The sequence below is a fragment of the Mesoplodon bidens genome, assembly GCF_964165515.1.
Source record: "Mesoplodon bidens genome assembly, chromosome: 1".
NCBI lineage: Eukaryota > Metazoa > Chordata > Mammalia > Artiodactyla > Ziphiidae > Mesoplodon > Mesoplodon bidens.
In genome coordinates, this window is record NC_138176.1 from 170,239,780 (window position 1) to 170,267,458 (window position 27,679).

Consider the following 27,679-nt stretch of genomic DNA (forward strand, 5'->3'; position numbering starts at 1 on the left):
GCCCCTTCGGCCACAGCAAGAGCACACGAGTGCCGCCCTACAGGAAAGGGATGGATTCCAGCCTCACCAATGGGGGTGGTACTGACATTTCCTACTTTCCCAGATTCCTGGAAGTGGGTTTAACCATCGTCCAGTCTGCAGGGGCTGAGAGTGGGGGGCTCTAATAGTGCTGCCCCACGGAGCCCCTTCTCTCTGAGACCAGGACTTGAAAGAGGAGAGAGATACTGCCAGCAGTGCCAGTGCTGGGTGGGGTGCAAGAGCAGAGGACTAGAGGGGGTGTGTGTGTGAGAGAGCATCCTGCAGACATCTAGGGTGCGGGGAGTAAGAGAGGCTGGGGCCTGGGTGAGAGCAGTACTGCTGATTTTCTGTGGGACACACTACCTGATGGTACACACACACACACGTGTGTGTGTCCTAGTGTAGGGGTGTGCCAAGCCTGCTGGGTACTCCTGCACCTGTGCCATGTCTGTGTGTGTGTGTGCACGTGCACAAGGGTGTTGCAGGCTCTGGAATCTACAGTCAAGCCTCCTCCAACTCATTCACCTAGCTCTTTACAAAAGTTACATTTCATTCATCTATCCATCTATTCATTCATTCATTCAGTCATTCCACTACTGGGAGTGCCAGGACCTGGGCTGGGCTGGAGGACGTCAGGTACAAGCTTCTGCTGGTGGGTGAGGGCTGATACAATCTATGATGATGACGATGTATCGCGCTAAGTTAGACGCAGATGTACTTCTCAGGCTTTACAACAATACTAATCCTCTGCAAAGAGTAATGGGGGAGAGAAGAAAAGGCTTCAAACGGGCGATCAAGTGGCGCTGACTCTTGGCATACTGAGTGGCTCCCCCACCTACAAGGCCAGCCGGGTGCGAGTCAGCGGGAAGCCCCTCTCGCGGGGGCCCTTGGAGAGGCAGCGCTCCAGTCTTGGCCGCCCGGGGGCGCTGTGGGCCCCTGGGAGCGGGCGGCTCTCGGGCTGCCGGCCGCGCTCACTTGCTCTGCGCTCACTCGCGCGGAGGTTTCCCCGCCGGCCGCGTCCCGTCCGCTCCCTGCGAAACAGGAGTGCCCCCTGCGCGCCCCCGGGCTCCGCTCCGGCCCGGCTGCGCCAGACGCAGCTCTGCCCGACGGCGACATGGGCGTCCCCCGAGTCCCGGAGGCTGGCACCTGGCGCTGGGGGCCTGTGCTCCTCGCCTTCTTCCTGGCTGCCTCCCGAGGTAAGGTCGGCGGAGCCTGGGTGCTAGGGAGGAGCAACGGGAGAGCACAGCGGGGCAGGGTGGGGGGGGTCCCAGGTCAGATGGGGGCGCCCTGGGAGCCCCCTTCAGCCTGCCGTGACCCCAGCCCGCGGCAGGGAGGCCGCTAGGACGGCTTGGCAGGGGCGGCGGCTCTCTGCCAAGTGCCCTGGCTGGGTGGTGGGCACATGTGTATGCCAACAGCTGCCCAAGCAGCTGCCTGTCCAGCCCTTCCCAACCCAGAGAGCCCAGGCACGAGTACCTTCTGCAGAACAGAGATAAACACGGTGGAGACAGCCCAATGTGTTCTAGTGGATGTCACTGGCTTTTGACACCTGTGGCTTCTCCCTGCCCCACCGCAGGGCCCCAGGATCTTACGAGGCGCCGAAGTTGTATACTCTCAGTCAGTGTCCTGTACCCTGGTGACACTCTTGGTTGAGCCTTGGTGGGCACTAGTCAGTGCAGGCACTGGTCCACAGCTGGACATGGGCGCCCTTTGGTCCTTATCCTGAGGGTCTGATGGCTGAGAGTTGAGTGGTCAGCTGATTCCCAGCATCTTAGCAAAGCTGCAGCTCAGGGACTGGTGTAGGACATGCACTGGGGAGAATGTGGGACATTTCCCAGCTTGGCTGTGAGCCCCTTCTAAGTCCTTGGATAACTTATAGCATCTTTCGGGCCTCAGTTTCCTCCGCTCAAACACAGAAGCCATACACAGGGAGGTGTCACTTTCCCCTTCCAAAGTCCAGACTGTCACAACTCTAGGTGGTATCCTGGTCAGGACACAGGGGTTCCTTGAGTCAGGGGCAAAAGTCCCGGTACCCACAGCCTGGCCCCTGCTTCTTGCCTGTCCAGGACTGAAGCAGTTGGATCTTGAGGGAAGAGGGGGCCGGCAGGCAGCCTATGGAACTAAACTTTAAACTTTTTCCCTGGGAAGGCTCAGGGAAAGTGTGAGTCATGCAGGGAGTCAGAGGGAGGCAGGAGGGAGGTGGGGAGCTTGGCAAGGGACCCGGTGGGTGAGTCAGAAGAAGAGGAGGAAGGGGAAGACAGGGTAAGAGCAAGAGGAGGGTTCGGAGAGAACCTGGAAAACACCTCAGAAACTGGGGAGCCTGCAGGCAGCATGGTATCTCAGCGCTGGAAGGCTGGCCTGGGCCTCCCATAAGGAGGAGGGAGCCCACACCCCACAGACAGAGATGCCTAAGCCCTGAACTGGATGCTCCCCAGGAAGAGCCAAAGAGGGTGGGGGAGCAGTCTTGGCACCAAGGCCATGGCTTATGGCAGACAGGGCTTCCCAAAGGAGCAGTGGATGGTGGCAGGCAGGACCGGCCAGCATCCCACCCACTACAGACCGCCTGCCTTGCCCCATCCTTTCCAAGTGACCCCAAGAGGCCCTTCAATTTTCTTACCCCTACCCTGTCCTCCTCTGGCTGAGCTGCTCTCTGTTCAGCAGCCCCAGTTTGGGAAACTGAGTTCCAGAGAACTAGGGCATAGAGAGCCAGCTTGCACAGAGCCAGTAGCAGAGAGGCTCAGAGCCCCTCACTCCATATTGTCTCTACAGCTAGGAGGCTTCACCCCCAGAGGTCTTGGCTACTTAAACAGCTTGGCACTCCATCTCTTCCTGGGCCCAGCTCAAGGAGATAATTAGGGTTTGAAGCAGCTTTCCACTGAAAGGAGTCAGGAGAATTCTCTTAGTTCTGAACTACTCTGGGACTCCGTGTTCCTAACTGTAATATGGGTGTGCTAATGAATATTCATGCTGCTACCCAGTACAGTGTGCCAGAAGGGGGATAAGAGATAGGGAGGCCTGGTTGCAGGCATGATCCGGAGGGTGTCTGAGTTGGAAAGACATGCTCACCGGCCTGCTGAGGTGCTGGGTGGCCCTAGGCAGGATCGCTCACTGTCAAAGCCTTGATGCTTTGGGAAGGTGAGATGGAGGTGGCTAGTGCAGACCTGTTTGTTCTCTAGCTCTTGGGGCTGGGCCAGCACCGTGGAGAATGGTGGTGGTGATAATGGTGCACAGGACCCTAGGAAAAGTTGCAGATACCCCTTTACTGGGCCTGACCCAGGTTAAAACGGGTGGAGGGAAGCACCTAGGGAGCCAGGACCCAGCAGACCCCAAGGGTCGCAGAGCCTCTTCTCCCCCTATTGGCCTTCCCAGGATCTGTGGAAGTTATTGTCCCTGCCATGTCCTCACAGGCTGACCCAAGAGTCCCAAACTCTGGGACTAGCCCATGGAGGCGCACTGGGGCTGGGGAGGTGAGAGCCCATCTTCCCCTGTATGGTAAGCAGGGTTGCAGGGCCTTGTTGAGTAACCCAATGGTGCAAGCCTCTGACGCAGCAATGATCGGCTCTTAGGAAATCCACAGTCTGCTGCCCAGAGGCCCTGAGGTGGAGAGAAGCAGGCTTGAGGCCAGCCCATGGGCATAAGGGAGCCTCTACCCAATGCCAGGCGTACGCAGCAATACTGGGGAGCCCCTTGCTGAGTTGGGCTGGTTGCTCTCTCTTTCCCCCAAGTAGGGCAAAGGTTCCCTGCTGGGGCCTGACCTCCGTAGGAGAGGGTGGCCCAGGTGGGAGGTACACCGCTGGAAGGCCACCTCCCCATATGCACACACATATGGCATCTTAGGCCCAAGCAGACAGAGGGAAAGAAGAGAGGAAGAAAGGGGTCCTTGGTGCCCATCAGGCATACTGGCAGTGACCCCTCACCAGCATTGACCAAGCCCCAAAGACTGAGCTTGAGGTGCCAGGTTTTAAGCCAACCATTCATCCAGGAGCAGTCTGGCGTCACCAGGGGAGGGGGCACCAGGGAGCTGCGGTGAAGCTTCTGATGGACCCTTGGATCCCCTTAGCAGCAGCGCGGGCATGCCCAAGGCCTTCCTGATGCCCCCCTGTGTGAGAATGGAAGGCACCTGGAGTTGTGTGCCCTGCATGCCAGGGCTTCCCGTTCAACCCTGTCACTTAACAGTCTGGCTTGGGGAGTCAGTCCGAGCTCCGTTCAAATCCCGAGATGGTCCTTTACTGCTCTGTCACTTTGTACAAGTTACGAGCATCCGTGGGCAAGCGCTATCATCACCTCCCTCGGAGGCTGCTGTGACTACTCGGCGCACACGGAACACAGAGCCTGGCATAACACAGTGCCTGGCACCCGGTGAACTCTGGCTGTGTAGTATTATTCTGCCTCTTGGCTTTTGGAGGCCACATGCCATTGGTTTACCACCTTAGCTCCTTGCTTCCTGCAGGGTCTGGTAGAGCGCCCAGAGCATGGGAAGGCATTGACTGGTTTCACTGGGACGGGACTCTCTAGAATCCTGGAGGTCTGAAGTGCTGGGCCCAGCCCTCTGTGGCACCTCTACACACTTAACAGTCTGTAATGCCCATGGAGGTGCCTGTAGATTCTCCTCTTAAAGTTCCCCAGAGATGGGACTTTGCCACTTCAAGGCAAGCCGGGCTCAGGGTTTCCTTGTCTTATTGGGGTCTTTCTTGCAACTGAGCTTAACATTCAGCCTGTTTACTTTGGCTGCCCATCCCCAGAGAGAAAGACAATGGCCACCATTGTGTCCATCAGTAACTCAGTAATGAAGCTGCTCTGCTCGTGACCGAGCCAGCTTAGTCCGTTAACCTTTCTACATAGGATCTTACTTCCCATGGGGACCGGGGGTCAAGCCCTGTGTCTGCTGTTCACTTACTGTGGGACCACAGACACACACTCCGCCTTTATCTGAGCCCTGGGCAGGCTGGGTAACAGGGTCTCGGCAACGCTGACCACTCACTTCGGAAGGGTAGTTCCATGATGGTGTTTCCTGACCTTCAGTCCATTTGTTCACCACTTTGGGGATTTCTCCAGTGTCTGCCCATCATTATATGTGCCCTCTTTAACTCTACTCATTCTTTGACTTAAGTAAATAGATTTTAAAAGGAAACTTTGTATCACCGCCATAACTGGAAAGCCTGTGTCACTTGCCATAAATAGAACAAAATCATAAAAGTACATAATAGGAAAACCAAATAAGGTCAATTCTAGTTGGAAACTATAGCCTGGGGAAGGCTCCAAGCCTGCTGTACCTTGCAGGAAAAAAAAAAAGAAGAGCTTAGCATATAATAGAGATGTTTTGAAGACACACTGGCATCAAACTGGGACTTTCTCTTTGATGTAATCAGGACTGAAAGAGAATCGAAAAGGGAATAACCTTCTCTCTATGCGATTCAGTGTTATTTAATGCCATGAAACTGAAAGTAAAACCACCTATGCTGTAGGTGCCCTCAGCTCCTCTCCATTGAAAAAGAAAACTCACCACTGTGAGGAGTGGCGGCTGAGGGCAGGGGACAGTTCAGCTCTCCTGGAAGAAGGGAGAGATGGCAGTGCTCATCCTAAGAGGCCAGGACAGGGTCAGCAGGCCTTTCTGGGCTTCTTCCAGGCCCCAATTCTCCCAGCCCCCGTTGTCTTTCCCAAATAAATACGGTGGCTCTAGCTGGGTCCTCTCCCCGTGCTGGGGCCAACGGGCTGTCCCAACAACTACGGAGAGAGTGGGAGAGGGAGCCTGCAGACTCACTGGCCAGGGCAGCCTGTCCATCTTCAGGAAGGAGGTGGAGCCTCTGGTCAATCCCTGGCTACTTCTACACCCCAGACCTCTGGAGCGAGATGACCTGGGTTCAAATCCTGGCACCACCACTTGCTATTCATGAGACTCTGTACAAGTTACTCAACCTCTCTGTGCTTCAGTTTCCTCATCTGTAAAGTGGAGACGATAATAGTACCTACCTTATAGGGAGGGAGGATTCAATAAGTGACTCCATATAAAAGTGATTAGAATGATGCCTGGCACAGAGTTAAGAGCCTGCTACTATATCATTACCACCGAGCCTCCTGCACTGAGGGTAGGGCACAAAGAGATTTGAATCTGAACCTTAGGAAGTCTTCAACAGCACAGGATCTTGAGGGTAGCTGGCTGGAGCTGGTAGTCTGGGCTACATACAGTTGTCCTCAGGGAGGGCCTGGGAGAGCTGAGGAACGAGTCATCCAGAGACGCATCCACTGGTGCGGCTCTGGCCAACCGCCCAGGCCCTCCCTGGGGAGGTGTGCTGGCCAACAGCCTCCAGCCCCAGATGCACTGATGCTTTCCCAATGTGCTGGAAGTGCCGCTTCCTCCGATAGAGCCTGGCTTCCCCTTCCCAGACTCCCTGGTCCAATGTGAATGGACACTTCCTGCAGGAGCAGGTATCAATAAACACATCTGAGATGCCCTTTGTCCTCACTGGCCGCGGAGCCCCATGGGTGGACCTGCCGGCTTTGGGCCCTCGGCCCTTTGTCCTGGAGGTACTTCCTGGAGCTTAGCACTGGAATCAGGACCAGTCCTGATTGGTCCTTGCCTCTTGCCCTCTGTGCTCTCAATCTTGATAAAGACAGAGCCTAGCCTTTCCTTATACCCTCCATGGACTGTCCTGGAGGACAGGGTCTGGCAGGGAGCTGGAGACGAGGTCCATGTCTGTCTGGGGCCCCCTGTGAGGGCGAGGACCTGGCCTTCTGCATCCAGCACAGGGCCAGCAATAGCAGGCCATCAGTAACTGTTTGTTTAGAACCCCTAGCAGCTGGACAGAGTTCAGCTCTTTGGCTGGGGCCTCCTAGGCCTGACTAATCAAGCCAGGGACCCACCTCCAAAGGCTGGGGCGTTGCCTTGGCGACTGTGGACTAAGCTCATGCCGGGTCAGGGTAAATACACAGGCCTGTCTACACCCACACACACCCATCCCATGCACACCCACAGGGTTTCATGAGGTGAAAGCTTATGGGGGGAAAGAGGTCACAAAAAACTAGCATCCTGAGGTGAAGCTAAACAAGAACTCCTTTCCCCTACACTGGAGCTTTTACAAGAGGCTGAGGCCCTCTGTGGCTGAGGGTCCCACTGCTAGAAAGTGGCAGAAGCAGGGCTAAATTCTGAGCAGAAGTCCCTTAGGGAACTCTGCACTCCCATGGCCTCTCTGCCTTGGGCCTGGCTCATGTTGGGACCTTCGTAAATATTTGTGGAATGAAAGAATGATGTTTTCGGTTTGGGTCTCAGGCAGAGCAAGGCTGGCTGCGTGGAGAGCACAGATGTCAACCGGAGGTCAGTTTACTCTCTAAGTAGCTGGAGGATGAGGTGTCAGCCCCACCCGCAGGAGGGGTGGAGGGCTCTTGCTGCCTGTAGTGCTGGCTTCCAAGGTGTGGGTCTCAGTTCAGCCACGTAGGGCTGTGTGGCCTTGGGCAAATCGTTTGACTTCTGATTTGATTTCCTCTTCTTTAAAATGGGGATAATGAGACCTACATCAGGGGCGTTGTGAGACTTAAACGAGTATAAAGTGCTCAGCAAGTCCTAACATGTAAGAGGGGCTCGTAAATGCCCGTCATCACCTTTGTAGCCCATTCTTGCCTCCTTCCTCTGCCCTAAGACAGCCCTTCTCACCTGCCACAGGGTTTCAGAGCTAGAAGGGGCCTAGGAATGTGGGGAGTCTCTCCAGATAGGAGGAAGAAAGGGAGGCCCAGAGAAGGATGGGACCTGCCCAAAGGCACAAAGTAAGGGCATGGCTAAGTGGGGATTGGGGCCTAGGGATCTGCCTGCCCAGGGCAGAGTTTTAATTCTGAGACCTCACATTTCCCAGGATCACAGCATTCTTCCTCCAGGTGTTTCTGCCATCTTACCCGGCAGCAGGTGGGGGCTGGGGGTGGTGGTGCAGGGACCCAAGAACAGCACAATGATGGATGGTTCCCACATGGGCACAGGCTCAGCCCAGGGCTGGGGGCCTTTTCCTGTCCTACACGCTCTCAGCCACCCTGGAGCCGGGAGCCTTCCTCCCCAGTCTCCGACAATGCCCCAGGTGTCCAGAAGGATCTGCCCCTGGCAATAAGCAACATCCTCCCGCCAATAATTATGATTCCAGCTGGGCTATTTATAGCCCCTGATAACACACATGCGCACGCGCAGTCACGGAAGGCATGGGGCACGTGCGCTGTTTTCCCTAACGCCGTGCCCTTGAGAGTCCTCCTAAGGACAGGTTGCCCGTGGGCCTTGTCCTGGCCGCAGTCTCAGACACCACAAACAAGATGTTTTCTCTACCCCCAGGACAAAACCTGTAGATGCCTGGCCCACTCCTATCTGGCCCTTTTGCTCAAACTGAATACTCTCACCCACGCCCAAACCTAAAGCCCAGGGTAGCTTCTCCTTTTTCTAAAAGGGGAAGAGGTCCTTCTGGGGCGTGTGGGGTGTAAGGGATTGAGCAATGCCCCCTCCCCAACTCTGTCTCTGAACCCGAGTTCTCTATGTCCCCCCCTGTGGGTCTTCAACGAAATCGCTCCTCGGGCTGAAAATCCCCTCTCCACCATTTCCTGGGCAATTCTGCAGTCATTAGCACCACTGCTTGGACCCAGGGGGCTCTGGGCCTGACGTCCTGCTGGAGGCCCTGGGCTGGTGCCCCACTGAAGGCCCTGCTGCTTGCTCCCGTCCTGCCCACACCTACCCCGCCCACAAGCTAGCCTCAGGCTTGCCACATCTTGGCCCCAACCCGTCCACACCTCTGTCCACTCAGCATTCCCCGCCCTGCTCAGCTCTGTGCTCCACTTCTTGCGTCTGCCTCTGCCCACCCCAGACCTGCGGCCCTGGCCTCTACTGAGCCAGCTTCCCCATGGCCCCCAAGGTGTGTGTGCTCCTGCAAATGCTGCTGGATCTGGATTCGGCTCTCACCCTTGGAGATAGTTCTGGGGCTGAAGATAATGTTGGGAAAAGGGGAAACCAGTTACCAGCTGGGAGAGATGCTGCTGGGAGCTGCCCTGTGGCCTGCTGGGGAAAGGGGGGAGTACAGGGCAGAAATAATCCAGGGTCCATTCTCTGGGTGGGTTTTTATGCTCCCTTAGAGGGTCTTTTCTGTAGCTACTCCCCACTTCCATTTACTGGCACAGCCAAAATTTGGCAGTCAGGCTTCCACTGGGGACCTTGGGTGGATCATTTCCTCTCTGAGCCCGAGGGTTTCAACTGTAGAACAGTGGGCTTGGGGAGTAGAATCCCTCCCTGGTTACACCAAGGAGCCACACGCATGGATCAGAAACTCAGATGCCCACGGGGCATTTACGGTGAGGGAATGAGGCAGGCCAGGTGGGAAGTTAGGGAGTAAGTAGGAGGGACCGCAGCAGCTAGAACACCAGTGTCCCACCTAAAAAGGAGGCTGCTGCTCAGATCCAGCGGACGGCTGCCTCATAGGAGAGCTGCTTTAGTGCTGATTTACTGACTCTCAAAGAGAAGCTACAAGTCGGAATTTTCATATCAAATTCCCGGTCTTTAAATTTTGGCGATCTCAAAAAAAAAAAAAAAACCAGAGTAAAATACTTTGAGAGTCAAATAACATATGTTTGAAGGCTGAGTATGGCCGGTGGGCTGCCAGTTTCTACAATTTTTTCTTTCAGTACAGAGTCTAAGTGCCTGAGTTTAATTTTGACTCTAGTACTTATTTGCTATGTGCACTTCGTTGAGTTACTTAACATCTCTGTGCCTCTGTTTCCTTATTGGTGAAACAGGAATAAAAAGAACAGCTACCTTACTGGGTTGTTAGACATGCCCATGCTATTCCTTCTTCTAGTTCTAACTAGATCCTGCTTTACCTGAAGCCCCCATGCTCTAGGTTCTGAGTTTATACCCTCTGGAATGTCAGGCAAACAACTTTCCCTTTCTGGTCTTCTATATTTCTGCTGGAAAGGGAGATCAGCATCTCGCTAAAGAAGTTCTGAAATCCCTGCTTACCTTGGCAATGACTTTCCAAAAATCTGGGGCTCCCAGACATGGCTCTCTCTCACATGTGGGTGCTGTGAGTGCGAGGCTCTGGTGTGTGTCTGTCCTTTTTACCTTCTGGGGCTTAAAACTCCACCCTTGCAGACATATTTTTTGGGGCCGTGGCTTTGCTGCCTCCTCACACTGTGCTTTAAATATGCAGGCACGCCAAGACTGGACCACAGCTGTTACCACTCATTCACACCTTAGTGGGAGAGAATCTGAATCTGGCTTCTCCATTCTATCGTGCAGAACGGTTTTCACTCTTAATGTCCTAACGTCTCTTGAATTGCAGAAATGAGTTAGAGACCTATCTTTCCCAGATATCAAGCACCAACCTTCAGCGCATTTCATGTAAATTATCTGTAATTCTGCCTCAACTCTGGCAGGTAGCTGTTTCACTTCTATGTTTTATAGTGAGGAGTCTGAGGCTCAGGGTCTATGTAACTCTCAGCTGTTGGACTCCAATGCAGGGTGGGCTAATTCCAAAGCTACACCAGGCTGCCTTTCTCCTGACTGGGCCAGGCTTTCAGCTCTGCCAGGTGAGGGGAGAGGGGGATGGGCTGTAAAATAGGGAAGGGGCATCTGGAGGAAGAAGTCGTGTTGTTATCTTGGGTTCAGGCAACGGCCATGGAAAGGACATATCCATTTTGATCCTGTACATATTTACAGGGTCCTCCTTCCCTGTCTGCCCACAACAGCCCCTGATTTTAGCCAATTGAAATCAAAGTATCACTAATGTGTAATAACTATAGCTATCCCTCCTATGTCTGCAGGGGGCACGAGAGCTCGCATCTCGCGTTCTCCTCTTTTCCTCATTCTGTTCCCTCACAAGGCTCTTGTAGCTAATATTTTCCTCGTTGCACACAGGAGGAAACTGAGGCTCATAGCTAGACAGAATTTTCTGTTTTTAAGGGACAGTGCTTTGCGGGGTGAACCTGGTTAAGTGCTGGGAGGCTGGGGTAGGATAAAGAGGACCAGGGCATGGCTTCATTTGCTTATTGAAAACAAAATGAACTAGAAAATATTTCTAAGAAGACTGGGTGGCAGGCAGGTGCCTGGATGAGATGACCTTTTCTGCATTGCCTGTCCTTGACCCTTAGACACCTTGGGTTTTCCTGCTTCCCTACCACCTTCCACTTGCTGGAATCCTCTCTGTCCATCTACCCCAAAGACCCTCCTTCCTTTAAGAAGTCTCCTGACCATCCCCAGGAAGGTCGCGTCCTCTTTTCTCCAAGTGCCCTGAAGGCTGGAACGGGTTTGCCCGTTAGCCTATGGGGTTATTTCGTCAAGAGGCAGGACTTGTCTACCCAGCTAGGCCATAAGCCCCTGGAGAGGCCACATCCAGGTGAGCTGTAGCATCCAGATGAGATGTAGCACCTGGCACAGGCCTCACGCAGGTAGATGCTCTGTTAGTGCTCACGGATGAGGAGACGCGAAGGCAAGGCCAGCCCCAGGAGCCGCTGGCCCCCAGAGGGGCAGTCAAGGGCAAAGCGCTGCTTTTCCCAAACAGCCTTCCTCTCCTCACCCTGATTCCCACCCGACAGCACTGGGCATGGAAGCTGGAAGTGCCAGGGGCCAGGTGTGGGCAGAGCCATGGTGCCTGCAGTAGGGGGATGGGAGCTGGGGCTGAAGCACATGTGCCACCTGGGAGAGGGACACACGCTGGCCGGGCCCAGTCTGCTGCCTGCCTGGAGTCTCTCCTATGCCTCATCCAGCTACACCTGGAGAAGCTCCTGTGGCTCCTCCCACACAGCCTGGGACGGAGCCGGGTTCATGAACTAAAGAAGAAGCTGAGGCTTGGGGAGGTCAGCTGTCTTGCCCAGAGCTTGTGGCTGGGGAACCCGCATCTTTGAAGCCCCAGACCAAGGTTCTTCCCTACTCTGGGGGCACTGGGAGTGGCGCCGGCTCAGGCGGGTGACAGGCTCTCGTCTCTCTGAGCAGGTCTGGTGGCAGCATTCAAGGTCGCCACGCCGTATTCCCTGTATGTGTGTCCCGAGGGACAGAACGTCACTCTCACCTGCAGACTCTTGGGCCCCCTGGCCAAAGGGCACGATGTGACCTTCTACAAGACCTGGTACCGCAGCTCACGGGGTGAGGTGCAGGCCTGCTCGGAGCGCCGGCCCATCCGCAACCTCACGTTCCAGGACCTTCACCTGCACCACAGCGGCCACCAGGCCAACTCCAGCCAGGATCTGGCCCAGCGCCATGGGCTGGAGTCAGCCTCTGACCACCACGGCAACTTCACCATCACCATGCGCAACCTGACCCTGCTGGACGGCGGCCTCTACTGCTGCCTGGTGGTGGAGATCAGGCACCGCCACTCGGAGCAGCGGCTCTACGGAGCCATGGAGCTGCAGGTGCAGAGAGGTGAGGGCTGCCTCTGTGGGACAGCTGGGGTGGGGGCGTCCCGCTGGGGATGGTGCCTGTGCTTGTCTGGGAGGGGGAGCAGAGAGGAGGACAGCGTGGCTGTGGGGTGGCGCTGTGCATCTGATGGTGTGACACTGTGCCGGAGGCTGTGTGATTCTGTATAGGTGGTGCTGGCCCTGCAGGGGTGGCACGGTGTGTGGAGCTGTGTGCGCGTCTCTCTGGGTAGCTGGGTGTGATGGACGGAAGGGCGTACGTGGCTCTGTTTATGACAGTGGGACTTTTTAACGGGAGGGGGTGTATGAACTTGGGCTGGGAGTATGACTGCTCACCACAGTTCCATGGCTCACACCTGGGGTGTGAGTTAGGGGAGAGAGAGAGAGAGAGAGAGAGAGAGAGAGAGAGAGAGAGAGAGAGAGAGAGAGAGAGAGAGTGTGTGTGTGTGTGTGTGTGTCTAGGTGAGAAGGCAAGGGGCGGTAGACTAGATAGAGGTGTGCGTGTGGGCAGGTATCGACATGCCCCTGAGGGTGTCATGTGTCATGACAATGGGCAGGGCATGCCTGGCTGTGCAGTGAAAATATGCCTCCGTGTGTGCGTGCGTGTGTGCGTGCAGCTGGGCCAATGTTGCCAAGGGGACACTAGCCTGAGTACCTGTGACAGGAGGGGGGGGCATGCCAGCCTGGACAAGTCTTCTTGGCCTCCTGGGTCTGACGCCCACCTAATGACCCTTCTCTCTGTTCCCACAGGCGAAGAAGCACCATCCAAGTGCACTGTGTACCCACCCTCCTCCAAGGAGAGTGAAAGTAAGGAACCACCTTCTTGGCTCTTCTGGGTTCTCTGTGCTCCTCTGTCCTCATCCTGGACCCAGACCTCATTCTGACCTCTGACCTCATCACACCGAGCCCACGGAACCCCCATTCCTCCTCCTTTGTCGCTGCCTCTCCCTTTTGTTTCCTCCTTCACCTGAGCCACTGGGCTGCAGCCCCCAGAAGCCCATGCCCCTTCCAAGGCCCAAAGCCTGAGGAAGGCGGCTCCTGGAGTCCCAGCTCCTGACTCTCTGAGTGGGGCTGTGCCCCGGCAGTGACCTTTGGCCAAGTGCCCTCACGACAGGTACTGGGTGCCACAGGCTGCCGAGCTTGTTTTCAGTGGGCACGGCTCCTATCCACTAGCCCTCTGCCACAGGCAAAGGTTGGATCACTGTGGTGGGGGTCCTCCTGGCTTGGACTCAACTATTTAAAATCTCCTTGTTCTGTGTGGGGAGGGAGGAAGGAGAGGCTCAGGAAGGGGAACAGAACTACCTTTTCTTGAGCTCCTACTATGTGCCAGGACTGTGCTAAGTCCTTCCAAGTACTGGTATCTCAGTGGCTTCTTATAAGAACCCTGTGAAATAGGCATCACCAACTTCACTTTACATACATGGAAATGGAGGCCCAGAGAGGTGACATAACTGCCTCAATTCATACAGCTGACAAGGGAAGTGCAGCTAGGACTGTGCTCACATCACCTTCTTCCCACGTCGGGGTAGGAGACTGGACACACAGTGTGGTGGGTGTCAGTCAGCCCCCTAGTATTTGCCCAGAGGTGCCCTACAGGGGATGGGGGCACTGCTTCAACAGGTGCCTGGGGCTTCCCTGGTGGCGCAGTGGTTGAGAGTCCGCCTGCCAATGCAGGGGACATGGGTTTGATCCCTGGTCCAGGAAGATCCCACGTGCCGCGGAGCAACTAAGCCTGTGTGCCACAACTACTGAGCCTGCGCTCTAGAGCCCGCGAGCCACAACTACTGAAGCTTGCATGCCTAGGGCCCATGCTCCGCAACAAGAGAAGCCACCGCAATCAGCCCACACACCGCAACGAAGAGTAGCCCCCGCTCACCACAACTAGAGAAGGCCCGCACGCAGCAACGAAGACCCAATGCAGCCAAAAATAAATAAATTAAATAAATTAAAAAAAAAAAAAAGAGGTGCCCGGGCACTAGAAGGCCAGGCGAGAATGCCCAGCAGCTTGGAGACAGCAGGCAAAGGGGGGACATCTTAGGGACACGCCCCTCTTCTGAGAGGAGGGGTTTTGGCTTCCTCAGCCTTCTCTCTGTTAGTATTTATCAGGCATCCAGTGTGGACCAGCCCCGGCCTAGGCCCTGGAGACACAAAAGTGCAGGCCTCCTCCCTGCCCTCCAGGAGGACATACACCAAAACTGAAGCCAGGAATGGGAACAGTTCAGCTACAGCCCCGGCCAAGCCCCCACTCAAAGGCTGTGGTGACTTTCTATTTGAACTACTTATTTTTTTTGAAGCAACAAATGGACCAGCCAGGAACAAAATTAGAATGCACAGTTGGGTCTGAGTTAGACCCACATGGAATTAAGAACAAGCCCCTCTTCCTGCACACCGCAGAGCTCGTGTGTGGCCTCAGCACCAAGCTGCTGCCTTCCTCACTTCCTCCACTGGCAGCTCCCTGGGGAGGGTGGAAAGGGGGCCCCCCCACCCCGAGCAGCCCCTCCCTTCCCATGCAGCAGCTTCATGACTGTGTGTGCACATGCGTGCTGTGCACAGGACAGGGTGAGCCTCACGTGGCGGGGTCCCTGAGTGTTTACTTCCCCATCGCCCCTTCCACTCTGAGCAACCCCCTAGTCCCACTTCTGCTCCCGCAAAAATACCTCCGCCACAGCCGCCATTTCACAGATGGAGAAACCGGGGTTCAGACGGGTGAAGGGACTCGTTCCCAGTCTCCCAGAGCCAAGTGGAGAAGCCAGAGTGCCTGATTCTCAGTGTGCAAACCCTGCCTGAGCACTGGGGCCTTCCCCTCTGTCAACACTCGTTTTCTGAAAATTAGCTTTATGAGTTAAGTCTTGGAGACAGAGACAAGAGATGCCAGAGGGGATGGTGCTAGAGAAACCAGGTGTGAAATGGAGAGGGAGTGCAGATCTGGGTTGTTTTTCTTGATCTAGACTCTAGAGAAGCAGCTGCTGGAATTAAGGGAACAGGAGTCACCTGGGAAATCCCAGGAGTCTGGCTGATGAGAGCCCAAGGGTGAGGCAGAACCTTGAACTTGACTGTTAAGGGTCAGGCTTCCTTGGCTGGGCACCTCTGCTCTCAGGTTTTGACATTTTCCTCCTCTCCAGTTCGCGGGATGTGCAGCCTCACTCTGGTCCCTGCTTCCCTGAACTACTGTCTACAGGGAATTGGCTACTTAAAGGCCAAAGGGACATGTTTGCTTCTGTCTCGGCGTCAAGGGCAGGGGGATAGCGTCAATGATCTCTGGAGTCCCCTTTTGACCCCCTTCCAGGCCCTTGGTTCTGGAGGTCTGCAGACTACAGCTGTGGTGGAGTTTTGGCACTAAGGCGGAAGTGGTCTCAGATGAAGAGAAACCCGGCTATGCTTTTGGGTGGGGTGTGTGGGCTTCGGGCAGTGCTACCGTTCTCCAGGCATCGTGTGTCCTCTGAGCAATGTGAGCAAGCGTGTCCCTTTCCAACTAACAGGGAGGCCCCCTGTGTTATCTAAGGTGCTGAGTCAGGGCTCAAAAACTAAATGCCCGCAGGGCCAGGCAGCTGGTGGGTAGGACAGAAGGGAGGGGTACAGTCTGTGGTGAGCCCCCAGCTGCCAGTCTGTACTTGCAGTTCCAACTGCCACATGCCAGGAAGGGGGCCCAGGGTTGCCAGAGCCACTGAATTTTCAAGCAAAGTCAGAAGTCCAGATTTTACATGAACTCTCTGAATTTTAAAATGTTGGCAACTAATTAAAAAAAAATTAAGTACTGTGTCGGCCATAGTTGCAACCTGAGTCCATTCTAGTGAAAGGCAGTGTGGTAAAGTGGGTAAGAGCACAGATCCTGAAATCAGCCAAGTTGCTTAACCTCCCTGTGCCTTAGTTTTCTCATCTGTAAAATGGAGATGACAGTTATAATCATACATTCCAGGTTGTTATGAGGCTAAAATGAGGTACTCTGTGTAAAGAAAGCGCTAAGAACCACGCCTGGCACGGAGTAAGTGCTGTGTATGTGTTGGCTACTATTACTTCTAATGTGGAATTCTAGGCCTGGCTTCCCAAGTCATCTCATCCATTCCCCTGTGCCAAGGCAGGATGGCAAGTAGATGGCAGCAGACAGTGGACACATATCCTGTTTTCTAACAGTTCGAAACATTTGCCTGGTGACCCATGTGCTTAGTAGGCCCCAGGGCTGACCGCTGGGTACTGCCCTCCACTGCCACTTGCCTTTGGAAAGATCCCAGTCCCTGCTGTAAGACAGGTGCCCCCCAGCCAGCCTTGGTACCTGATCAGTTAACGATGCTTCCAGCCAAGAAGCTCTTTGAGTTTCCCTTCTCTGGCTGCAGCCCCAGTCTCCTAGCATTATCTCTGGGGAGGAGGAGAGTAGTTGGTCTATGAAATCCTCTGAACGCTCACAGCAGCTTGAGGTGGCAGGGGAGGTGATAAGAGAGGAGTGGGGCTGAGGAAGGTGGTACCCATGGAGCCCAGGAGCCCCGAGTTGCTGGGGGGCTGTGGTTTTTCACTGAACCTGGGGAAGGGGGTTGGGCAGCCCATCTCCCTGAGAAGCAACCTCCCTATCCCCCAACACAGCAGGAGGTATGGTTTGCTTTCATCCAGCCCCATCCCCTCCTCCATGAACACCCTCGGGGTACTACTGGCAGGCCCTGGACAAAGACTCGCTGAGCAGGCTGGGCCCCTCCCATCCCACCCCGCTGTGTAAGGCCCTGGCACACTGCTTGCTGCTGGCTAGGCAGGTGCCTCCGCCGGTGCCTGATCACCTTCTAAGCATGAGTCTGGCTCTGGATGGCTACAGAGCAGGAGCCCCCAACCTCACCCCCAGGTACTGGCCACACATAGCAGGAGGGCTGGGGAGCTGTGGCGAGGCTGTGCTCTGCAGAGGAGCCCATGGTGTCGGAGGGCAACTGGCCCACAGAACTCTCCCCAAACCCTGCCCCCTGGCCCTAGCCTCAACTCCCAGGCCATGCTGTAAGGAAACCAAGTCCTGATCCCCTAGAGGGGCCGAAGAGAGGGAGTCTTTGCTTGGGGACAGGAGTCAGGTAGAGGCTGGGCCAAGCCACCCACAGCCAACAGGGAGCTGGACTCAGTGGTCAATGATGGACTACACCAAATGCTGCCTAGTACCAGTCTGGAGGAGACCTGCTTTGAAGACCAGAAAAGAGCGCTGTGCAGCCGGTTTCTCAGTGCCCACAATAAGGTCCTGTGATGGGGTTCAGAGATACTCAAATGTCTGAATTATAGAACATTTAACTTTCAATACTCTCAAAGTGCAGCCTCGCTAAGATCTGCGGGGAACCTGCTTTAATGTGGAGTCGAACTTGCTTTGTAATAGCACAGCAACTGTTCCTGTACCAGCGGGTACTTCTAAATCGCCTGAAAACAGCTTGTTCTCTTCTGAGGTCTGAACAAATCCCCTGAAAGCTTGTTTACACCGTCAGGTTGTTCAGCAATACAATGAGATAAAAACAGGCTTTCTTCCCAAATAAGTAGTGCAAAGGCAACATTGAGTCCGTTCACCTCCCCAAAGCTCGCTGGAGCCAAGCTGACGCTGTGACAAGGTATCCCAGCCCATGGTTTTTCTGTCAGAGGGAAGGGCTAAAATTGGGAAGGAAATGCATTTACACTAGTTGTGGTTCTGAGGCCACGTCTGTTCCCAGCCAAACTCCTGGAGTCAGCAGATGGACTGAAATAAATCAAACCTCCCATGCTGTTGATGGGATCTTGAAGCAGTACAAGTTTTTTTTAGAGGACAATTTAGCAATAGCCTAAAAGAAAATACACTTACTCTTTGGCTCAGCACTTTCACTACTAGGGTTTTATGTACAGATGTACTTGCCCAAGTGAGCAAAGATGCCTACACAAGAAGTTCATTGCTACTTTACTAGTTATGTTGAAAATGGAAGAAACCTACATACACTCCAGTAGGGGACTGTTTCAATAAATTTTGTGTGAGCCACGTGATAAAGCCCTAGGCAGAATGAGGTAGATCTCTGTGCCAATACAGAGAGGTGTCTAAGCTGTGCTAAGTGGGAAAAGCAATTGTCCTGTGATCCCATATATGCGGGGAATATATCTAGACTATACACAAAAAAACTGCTGACAGTGATTATGTCTTTGGAGGGGGCCTGGGTAGAGGGGGAGGAAGAAACTTTTGAATTTTTTTTAACTTGTAATTTTTTGTGTGTGTAATTTCAAAAGTTTTAAAAAATTTAAATGTTGGACAAGGATTCACATTTCCCTAGTTCCTGCCCCAAGATTTTTCCCCATGAATTGTACATGTGAGATCAGTTTAGAGGCCCCATGCTGGAGCCAAGGAGTCTCTCCGGGGATAAATAGGGCTTTTTATTCATTTATTTTTCATTGAGATAAAACATACATAAAATTTGCCATTTTAATCTTTTTTTTTTTTTTTGGTGGTACGCGGGCCTCTCACTGTTGTGGCCTCTCCCGTTGCGGAGCACAGCCTCCAGACGCGCAGGCTCAGTGGCCATGGCTCACGGGCCAAGCCGCTCCGCGGCATGTGGGATCCTCCTGGACCGGGGCACGAACCCGCGTCCCCTGCATCGGCAGGCGGACTCTCAACCACTGCGCCACCAGGGAAGCCCCATTTTAACCATTTTTAAGTGTGTGATTCAGTGACATTAATTATGCTCTCAATGTTGTGCAATTATCACCACTATTTCCAAAAGTTTTTCATCTGTCGGGCTCCTTCTGACCTTGAACTCTGTGGCATGAGGTCTGTGAAGGGCCTGCTCTCCCTTTTCAGGGAACAACCTGTCACCCAGGGTGGTCGAGCTGTTCCCAGTGGGCTGGGATGAGGACCCTTCTCTTTCCCCACTTGAGCAGCCTCAGCTGTAAGCGCCTGGCCGGATTTCTGGTGCTCTGGCCCCCCTTGGGTCCCCAGACCTTCAGTGCCTCTGCAAGTCAGTGAGGGTCTGGCTGTGGGGCGTGGGTAAAGGTGGGTCCCCCTGTTGCCAGGCCTTCCCTCTCTGGGCCTGAGTTTCCCCTCCGGAGGTGCAGTGGGAACGGGGCCTCACCTTGGCTGCCTCTGTCCTTTCAGGCATCACAGCTGCTGCCCTGGCTACGAGCGCCTGCATCGTGGGCATCCTCTGCCTCCCCCTCATCCTGCTCCTGGTCTACAAGCAAAGGCAGGTGGCCTCCAACCGCCGTGAGTATCCCTGCCCGCTTGGGCTAGGTGGGTGTGTGAGTGACCTGCCCCAGCCCCCCTCTCAGCCACGGGGATTAGCAAAGGCTAAAGGCAGGCACATTTCTGCTCTTCAAGAGACAGGAGCTGCTACAGTCCTTGCAAGGAGCTGGGCTCAATGGTGGAGAGAGGAGGGGATCCACTAGCCCCTTGGCGCTCAATTAATAACTGTTGAATGAATGAATAATCATACGGAGTAGCTGAAATTGGTTTATAAAAGTGCTACCACCTGGAGATTGTTTGGGGCCCTGCTTTAATGTATGGGTAGGCTTGTCTTGGTAGCAATTGTTGGGACAAAATGACCTTTGGATTATCAGAACTGGGAGGGATCTTAGAGATAACTTGATTCAACTCTTTCCTTTTACAGGTGAGAAACCTAAGATCAGCAGGGTTAAATAACTAACCAAATGTTATATAACTTAGTAAGTGGAAGAGCTAAGACTCAGACTCAGAGCTTTTCACCTCACGCTTTTCAGGGAATATAGTCCCATCACATAATGAAAAACGCTCATCAGCATGCGCGTCATAGCAGACGACCCCTAACCAGTAGGATTGCTGTGTCAGGTACCATGCCAAGCTTGCTATATACATTCTCTCACATATTCCTCATAACCCCTCTAAGAGTTTGGTCCTACCATTGGCCCCGTTTTACAGCTGAGCAAACTGAGACACAGAGCCGTTCAGTAACTCCCTTAAGGAACCACACAGCGAGTACGTGGTGGAGCCAGGTTTCAAATTGTGACCACAACCACCTTTTCACCCGTCTCTTTGGGTGACAGTGCCCCTTGCCCTTCCTTTGACTCCACCCATGAGCCCCGTCCAGTCTCAGTCTTCCAAGAGCAGGAGGGTGCGGGCCCTCGCTTCGCCTCCCCCGCCTCTTCCCCTCTTGTCCTCTGCAGGAAGGCTTTGGCTTGCACCTGATTGCCTTCGGCTGGACTGTAACAACTTGACACCCCTCTGTCCCTGGGTCACTCAGAGGCTGTGGCCACCTCTCCCTTCCTCTCAGGACACCCTTATTCCTCTCACGAAATCCACCACAGTCTATCTACACAAATACCCTGGGGTTGGGGCTGGGGTGGGGGAGGGTAAAGGGGTTGGAGCAGAAAGAGGAACCCAGGGGATCAACCAGGGAGAGAAATCATTGCAGAGCTGCCCTTAGCTCCTGCTCGTCTGTGGAGCACTTCCACAAGGGGACGAGGAGGGGGCCACGCTCAGCTAGGCTTGGCTCCCAGCAAAAGAGGTGCTTTCTGTCCCCCTTACTCCAGACCACAGGGCTGTCTCCATCAGGGAACGGGAACTGGGAAACAAATTCCTGGCAGAGGACAGCATTGGGTGGAGGAGGTGCACCGCTGACCCTGTTCTGGCGCCTCACAGCCTTCCTTACAGGGCCCCAAGGGGTTGGCCAAGGCTCTGCCCCTGTCCCGGGCTGGAGGAAGGAAACCCAGAGAGGGGACATCCCCAGGCCAGAGCACTGTGGGGTGTCCTGAGGACACGGGGAGCCGGGGTCAGCCCCCAGTATCTCTTATTCCACGCACTGGGACACTTGCAGACGGAGGGCTTCGCAGAGGACGGGACAGATGAGCTGGGTGCTGAAGAACTGCACTGAAGGGAGGCTCGAGGGGGTGCGCTGGGCCGGCGAGGGCTGTGCCATGACCAGCGTTGAGCATGGCTTCTGAAACTCTAAATGAGCCCCATGTCTGTGATGGGCAGCCACTTCATAGGCACCTTTCCCCAGATTTAATATATGCCGTAACAGGAAGGTATCAATCATTTATCTCCTAATAAAAGTATTTTTGAGGGCTTCCCTGGTGGCGCAGTGGTTGAGAGTCCGCCTGCCGATGCAGGGGACACGGGTTCGTGCCCCGGTCCGGGAAGATCCCACATGCCGCGGAGCGGCTGGGTCCGTGAGCCATGGCCGCTGAGCCTGCGCGTCTGGAGCCTGTGCTCCGCAACGGGAGAGGCCACAACAGTGAGAGGCCCGCGTACCGCAAAAAAAAAAAAAAAAAAAGTATTTTTGAGGCCAGTCCTCTGTCCTCTCCAAAAAGAAAAAAAAAATGACTTGCATGGTCGAAGGCTTAGAGACAGACACAAGAGATGCCAGAGGGGACGATGCTAGAGAAACCAGGTACGAAATGGAGAGGGAGTGGAGATTCAGGTCATTCTTCTTGATCTAGACTCTAGAAGCAGCTGTTGGAATTATGGCGACAGAAGTCACCTGGGACATGCCAGGAGTGTGGCCACAGGGCAGAGGCCGAGTGGCCCGGAGTGGGGCAGCGGGGAGGCAGGTCGGAGACAGAGTGCACGGGAGCGTGTGTGGTGCACTTTGGGCAGGATGATGGCACGGAGCCTGGCACAGAGCCTGGAACAGAAAGTATGCTTGGGAACGAGCCAAACTCAGGAAAAAAGAAAGAGAAAGGGTTGGGGGCACTGAGGAAGGCGTGTGCTGCGGAGGCCAATGGGTGTGGCAACCTCTCTAGTATTAGAGCCTCGGTGTCCCCAGGGCAGAGGAGAGGATAAGCTGAGGGAACGCAGAAACCTGCACGAAGCCCCACGCAGTCACTTGGTAAACAAGGAGCCATGATTCTGATACCTCAGAGATTTCAGGAACTTGTGTGCAACTTCCCGTGGGTGTTCTGTTGTTGTGCCCCTCCCCTACCGCTTGTTTCCCCATCGTAATCAGCAGCAAAGCTCGTAAAAAACGAGAAAGATCTGTGGGAGTACATGGGGAGCTGCAAGAAAGAGGGAAGTTGGGGTCACTACATCTGGTTGGTGGCCAGTTTGGGGGGTGGGGAACCCGCACAGTGGGGCAGGGTGGTAGCAGCTTGGCTGCAGAGTAGAAAGTAGTAGTAACATGGCTGAGAAGTGATAGGGTCTCAGGCCCCCTAAGTTTTCTCTAAGAGATGTTGCCTTGAAAGCCACCCTACTAGGCAATGCAGAGGATGGGACAGAGAGGACCAGGAACTCTAATTAGGAACTGACCTTGCAACACTCCTGCCCAGTAACTCATGGCTGACGACCAGAACGTGACAAACGTCCAAACAGGAAACAGCAAGTTCAGGAGCCAGGCCTTTGGTTGATCATGAATGTCTAACATCACCAAGTTAAGACATGGGAGAAATCATTGGCTGCCTTTGGTTTCCCGGCAACAAATGTTGTCCCAGACACTTGTAAAATGCAGCCCAAATTTCACTGATCGCCGGTCAAAACGGGCCGCTCACTGAGGCCTCACCTGCTGGGTAGACACGCAGAGCACTGCCTGCCATACGGGCTTCCTGAGTGAACCGAAGTGGGATCCAGGGCCGAGCACGGCCCTATCCAGGACTGCTCCCGTTCCCCGAGGGGCATCTGCCAGTGAGGGCAGAGATGCTATCTGGGGAAGCCTTCCCTTTGTGACTAGCTTCTCTGTTTGTCCCTAGGTGCCCAGGAGCTGGTGCGGATGGACAGGTAAGGCCCATGGAGACCTTCCTGAGAACACTTCCAGCAGCTGTGCCACCCCGATTAAGAGTCTGGCAGGCTGTCTCTCTTCCCTGGGCTGTCATCTCTGAAGGGCAGCATCTACACCCAAACTCCTTCTGCAGCAGTTAAGGGGGAGGGGGATCTTTTAGCCAGGACAGACCGATTCTCCCAACTTCACCAGGATCTCTTCCCCTCTCCTCTCCGGTCACTGCTTATACCACGACAGGGCTGAGAACACAGGTGTGGCCTCCCTGGTCCTCCCTGTGCTCTGGGCCAGCTGTCAGGAAGGAGATATTTCTGGGCAGTAGGGCCCCTGTTTAGCTGCCTGGCACAGCTGGTTAGAAGAGCATTTGCCATCTGCCACCGAGGCCTACCCATCTGTGCCGATTGGCTGTTTTCCCTGCCACCCCTCACCCAGCAGTCTGAGCTCCAGGATGCTTGGATGAACTACACACCCACCTTCGGGCCTCAGTGGTCAGCCAGGCCAGGGTGGGGGAGGGGAGGAAGCAGCTGAGCCCAGGCAGACACTGAAACATGCAAAGGAGGCCAGCACACCTGGAGTTGTGGCCCCTCCCTGCAGGGCACCCCAAGGAGAAGGCTGTCAGGCTACAAGGGCAGAGGCTGACCGGGCTCAGACGGAAGGCGGCAGGTTGGGGATAGAGTGGAGAGGGAATGTGTGTTGGTGCACTCTGGGCAGGAAGCTGGCATGGAGCCTGGCACGGAGGGCGTGCTTGGGAATGAGCCACATTTAGAAATTTGGCCCCGGTACATGCAACACCCAATTCAGAGCTCCTCCCTGATGTCTGAAAGGGATGATATTCAAGACGGGTCACAGGAAGTCCTGCTAGCGATCCTGCTAGAATCTCAGAGTTGGAGGGGTCCTCAGAGGTTGTCCCACTCCCAAGCAGGAAGAACGCCTCCCTTCAGCTCAAGACAAGCTGTGGGGACATTCAGTGCTAATGCCATTAACTCTACTGACCAAAGAGAGACTTGTCCCCAGATTCCTGAGGCGCCTCTGACCCTGGGCTTCCTTCCTGGGCCTGGGGCAGATGGTCAGACCACAGGGTGGAGCTGAGGTCAGATGCCCTTAGCTCAGGGCAGGTGGGGAGGGCAGCCCATGGCCTTTTCCCTCTGGCCCTGGATCCTCCCTTGCTGCTAGGAGAGGCTGCTGAGGCCTGGGGTGGGAAGGCAGGTGAGGGGAAGGGAGCAGAGAAGGAAGGCAGGCGGGAGGGCAGAGGCCTAGCCCCAGGCAGCACGGATGACCTTCAGTTCTGATTCTCTAGCAACAACACTCAAGGAATTGAAAACCCCGGCTTTGAGATCCCTCCACCTTCCCATGGGATGCCAGAGACCAAGCCCAGGCAACCCCTGACCTATGTGGCCCGGAGGCAGCCTTCTGAGTCTGGGCGGCATCTGCTCTCTGAGCCCAACACTCCTCTGTCTCCACCAGGCCCCGGGGATGTCTTCTTCCCCTCCCTAGGTAAGTGCTTCTCTGCCCTCACAGCTCTATGGCCTGCAAGGTCATGACCTCTCCATGGTGTGCAGGGCATCAGCCTCACTCCCCGCCCTCCCTGGGGAATCCTCACAGCCTCAGGGTGTGGGGTTGGGGGGATGAAGGACAGAGGATCCCCCACTTCACTCTGCTTCTCTTTTCCTTTGCAGACCCTGTCCCTGACTCTCCAAACTCTGAGGCCATCTAGACCAGCTGGGGGCCGTGGGCAGTTGTGGCCGGGCCTGGGGCAGGTGCATTTGAGCTAGGGCTGGCCCTCTGAGTGGTGCCTTGGCCTTGGCCCTGGTTTCTTTTCTCCTGCTCTAAGCTCAGGCTCTTTGAAATACCCCTGATGGCCAGACCCTCAGCCTCTCTGGATGCTACACGGCAGAAGGGAGGTGTTGGATCGCTCAGCCCCTGTCTCAAGGATGGTGGGGTGCTGGGATCCCACCCCAGAGACCTGAAATTCACCAGCTACTGATGCCAAATGACCTCCATCTTAGAAGCCCCAGAACTGCCAGCTGTGCGGCAGCCTCTCTCCCTGGGACATAAGCCTTGGGACCTGACAGCCGAGATGGGCACTGGGCAGACTTCCCGGTGCCACCCTCTAGGCACGAGGCATAGGACAAGATGTGGAGAGACTCCTCTCCACCGTGGTGGACCCAGCTCCCCCATCTCGCCTGAGACTGCTCATCTGTCAAACCTCTCTGTAATCATGAGGCTCTGGGGCTGGGCCTGCATGACCCTGGGCCGTGGGAGCCTTCCCCAGCTGCCTTCTAGCAGCCAACTCTGAAGAGCCATCAGCACGTTACACAAATCTGGGGCTCCCACTGCCTGCACTCTGGTCCCCAGAATTCATTGGCCAGAAGCCCCAAAACGGGAAGTATATGCTGCGGCACGGTGGCCACTGTGAGCCAGCTGGCATCTTGGGCAATGGGAACCAGGCCAGAGGTTGCACCACCCACCACAGATGGGAGTGGAGGGGAGAGCCAGGGGCCTGCTGGGAAGGTGAGAGGAGAGGGCTCCACCGCCTGCCCCCTGCGGTCGAGAGAGATGGTGACCACAGAATGTACTGCTCAAACTGTGATGCTCTTGGGGTGCTATTCAAAACTACTTGGGCAACAGTGCAAAACCTGTGGGTGGATCGTAAGAGCTGGGTTTAAATCCCTACCCTGCTTCTGAGGTGCCTGAGGCCCAGGGAGCCCTCTTCCCCACCCCCACCCCCCCGCCCAGTCAATCTGTGCTGAGCCTTCACTGCAGCGTGATCCTGTCGGGTGGCAGGAGCGGGCGTGTCCCTAGAAAGTCTTATGCCCGCTCTGCTCTGGACCCTCTGCCCCACCTCCCGCTTCAGGACATGACCCAGGTTTGTTTTTATACACATATATGAGGGGAGTCCTTTGTGGAATTTCGATTAAAGAGTTTTAGAGCATGGAGAGGAGTGGGGAGGGGTCTCTGTACACTGTGGGGTGAAAACGGGTGGTGGGGCCCGAGAAGGGGAGGAGAAAGTTTGAGCTGGACAGAAGCCCCGGGCACTGCACTGTGGAGGGTGTCATTTCAACTGGGCATTCATCTGCCAGCGGCCTACGCTGGCTCTGCTGAGCCAGGCCTGGGTGCTGAGAGCCAGGGCTTCAGGCCAGGGTAAGGGCCCAGCAGGCAGGGAGAAGCCCGCCGGGCCTGGTTGGGGACGGGAGTTGGGGTGGGAGAAGGGAACAGCTCAAGGCTCTCCAGCAGCAGTGAGCCCCGGGCCTGCAGGTGAAGCCAGGGAGCCCCTTGGTGGCCTCCAAAAGCTCCCTTCTCAGGCCCAAGACTGTAGGTCAACGTGGGCCTCTAGCTGTGCCTGGGGGCCTTGAGGAGAAGGTGGGCACAGGCCATGGGCCTCGAGACTCTGCACTGACTCCTCCAGTGGCCAGAATGCTAAACCCTGGCTCCTGCTTTGTCCCTGGGGATCTTACCCCTCGGTTTCATCTGCTGCTGGGGACTCAGTGCCAGCTGCTGCAGAAAGAGGGAGCTATTCTCACAGCTTGTGGGGGCCCAGGGAGCAGGGATGGGCAGGGTGATACCTGCTCAAGGCAGGGCCAGGCTACCCCTAGGGTTGAAGGACAAGCCCATGGACCAGCCTCCTCACGCCCCAGCGCAGAAAGAATGTTCCTGCCCAATGGGGAGGCTGGCCTGGCCCAACCTCAGCTTCTGACCTCAAGGCAGAGACAACTTCTAAGAATTTGGCTGCCAGACCCTAGGGCCAGCTACGCTGTGTGGAGGAGGGCGGAGGCCCCGCAGCAGAAAGACACCACACTTCCTCCCCAGCTTCCTCCTGCATGGCCTCAGAGTTCTTCTTCTCTGGACCCTTACTAGCGAACATATCGCTTCGTGGTTTCCTGTTTTCAGTGAAATTTACTCTGAGCTCCAGGCTCCATCTTCATCCATGACAACACGCCCTGCCCCTAGCAACCCTAAAGGCACCCTCCCTGACGCTGTGGGGAGGGGCAGGGCACTAGGGTATCCCTCTGTGCCCGCCCCAGGGTGGTAGTGCCTCTGGAGATGCCAGCTCTGGTGGCCGGTTCCTACAGGCTCAGTGTCTGTGGGCTGGGGTGCATGGAACGGAATAGGGGAGCAAGAACATGGTGCCTGCCTCCAAGGAGGCTGGGAGGAGCCCTGGGGCCTTCTGGGCAGGGTGGGACTGAGGCAGGAAACTCATGGATCATGGCACTGTCTGAGGCCGTGGGAGGGAAATTAGTGCTTTTAGGCACAAAGTCATTGTTAAGAGATGTATCAGGAATTCTGGGGCCTGTAACCTATCTCCTGATGTTCACATTTAATAAAGATCTCCTGCCTTTATTTCCGTCAAGTGATGAGCTAAGGGAATGGAATTGACCCTCTCTGAAAACACACTGCAGAAGCCACTGGATATGCTGCTGTTGGATCAGGCTGGCCCTGCCTGGGGGTCTGTGGTGATGGACTGGGGTAGGTGTGCAGGAACCCCGGGGCCACTTCTCGTCAAGACCAGCCCTGGGGATACCCTGGCTCCTGCCTGGCCAGAGCTCCCTCCTACACGCGGCAGCCTGGGATAGAGGGGCTAATGCATCACCTTCTTCACGGAGTGCTTTGCGGTGGGGAAACTGGGAAGACGAGGTGGGGCTGGGGGTTGCAGA

At 55.4% G+C, this 27,679-nt stretch overlaps 2 protein-coding genes across 4 annotated transcripts in view; one reads left to right on the forward strand and one right to left on the reverse strand.

Moving 5' to 3' along the window:
* The window catches only part of LOC308614999 (cadherin-23), a 72,811-nt gene that overhangs the window by 37,464 nt on the left and 7,668 nt on the right, over nucleotides 1-27,679 (reverse strand). The window contains exon 1 of one of the 3 annotated variants that reach the window (XM_081229887.1): nucleotides 6,131-6,560. The exons of the other annotated variants lie outside the window; for them this stretch is intronic. The gene's annotated coding sequence lies outside the window, so the exon portion shown is untranslated. Of the gene's footprint in view, nucleotides 1-6,130; nucleotides 6,561-27,679 lie in introns of those variants that run through there. 3 annotated transcript variants of the gene reach the window in all.
* Nucleotides 970-27,359, forward strand: VSIR (V-set immunoregulatory receptor). Its single transcript, XM_081229942.1, has 7 exons — nucleotides 970-1,214; nucleotides 11,960-12,385; nucleotides 13,129-13,185; nucleotides 19,442-19,549; nucleotides 23,002-23,029; nucleotides 24,325-24,521; nucleotides 24,704-27,359. Exons 1-7 carry the CDS (start codon nucleotides 1,133-1,135, stop codon nucleotides 24,739-24,741), a joined length of 936 nt encoding a protein of 311 aa, XP_081086068.1. The 5' UTR covers nucleotides 970-1,132; the 3' UTR covers nucleotides 24,742-27,359.

Bases quoted from the DNA above. Each gene is read 5' to 3' on its own strand.
- VSIR (XM_081229942.1), top strand. From the start codon at position 1,133: ATGGGCGTCCCCCGAGTCCCGGAGGCTGGCACCTGGCGCTGGGGGCCT. The intron at 1,215-11,959 runs GTAAGGTCGGCG...CTCTCTGAGCAG, and splicing joins CTTCCTGGCTGCCTCCCGAG to GTCTGGTGGCAGCATTCAAG. The intron at 19,550-23,001 runs GTGAGTATCCCT...GTTTGTCCCTAG, and splicing joins GCAGGTGGCCTCCAACCGCC to GTGCCCAGGAGCTGGTGCGG.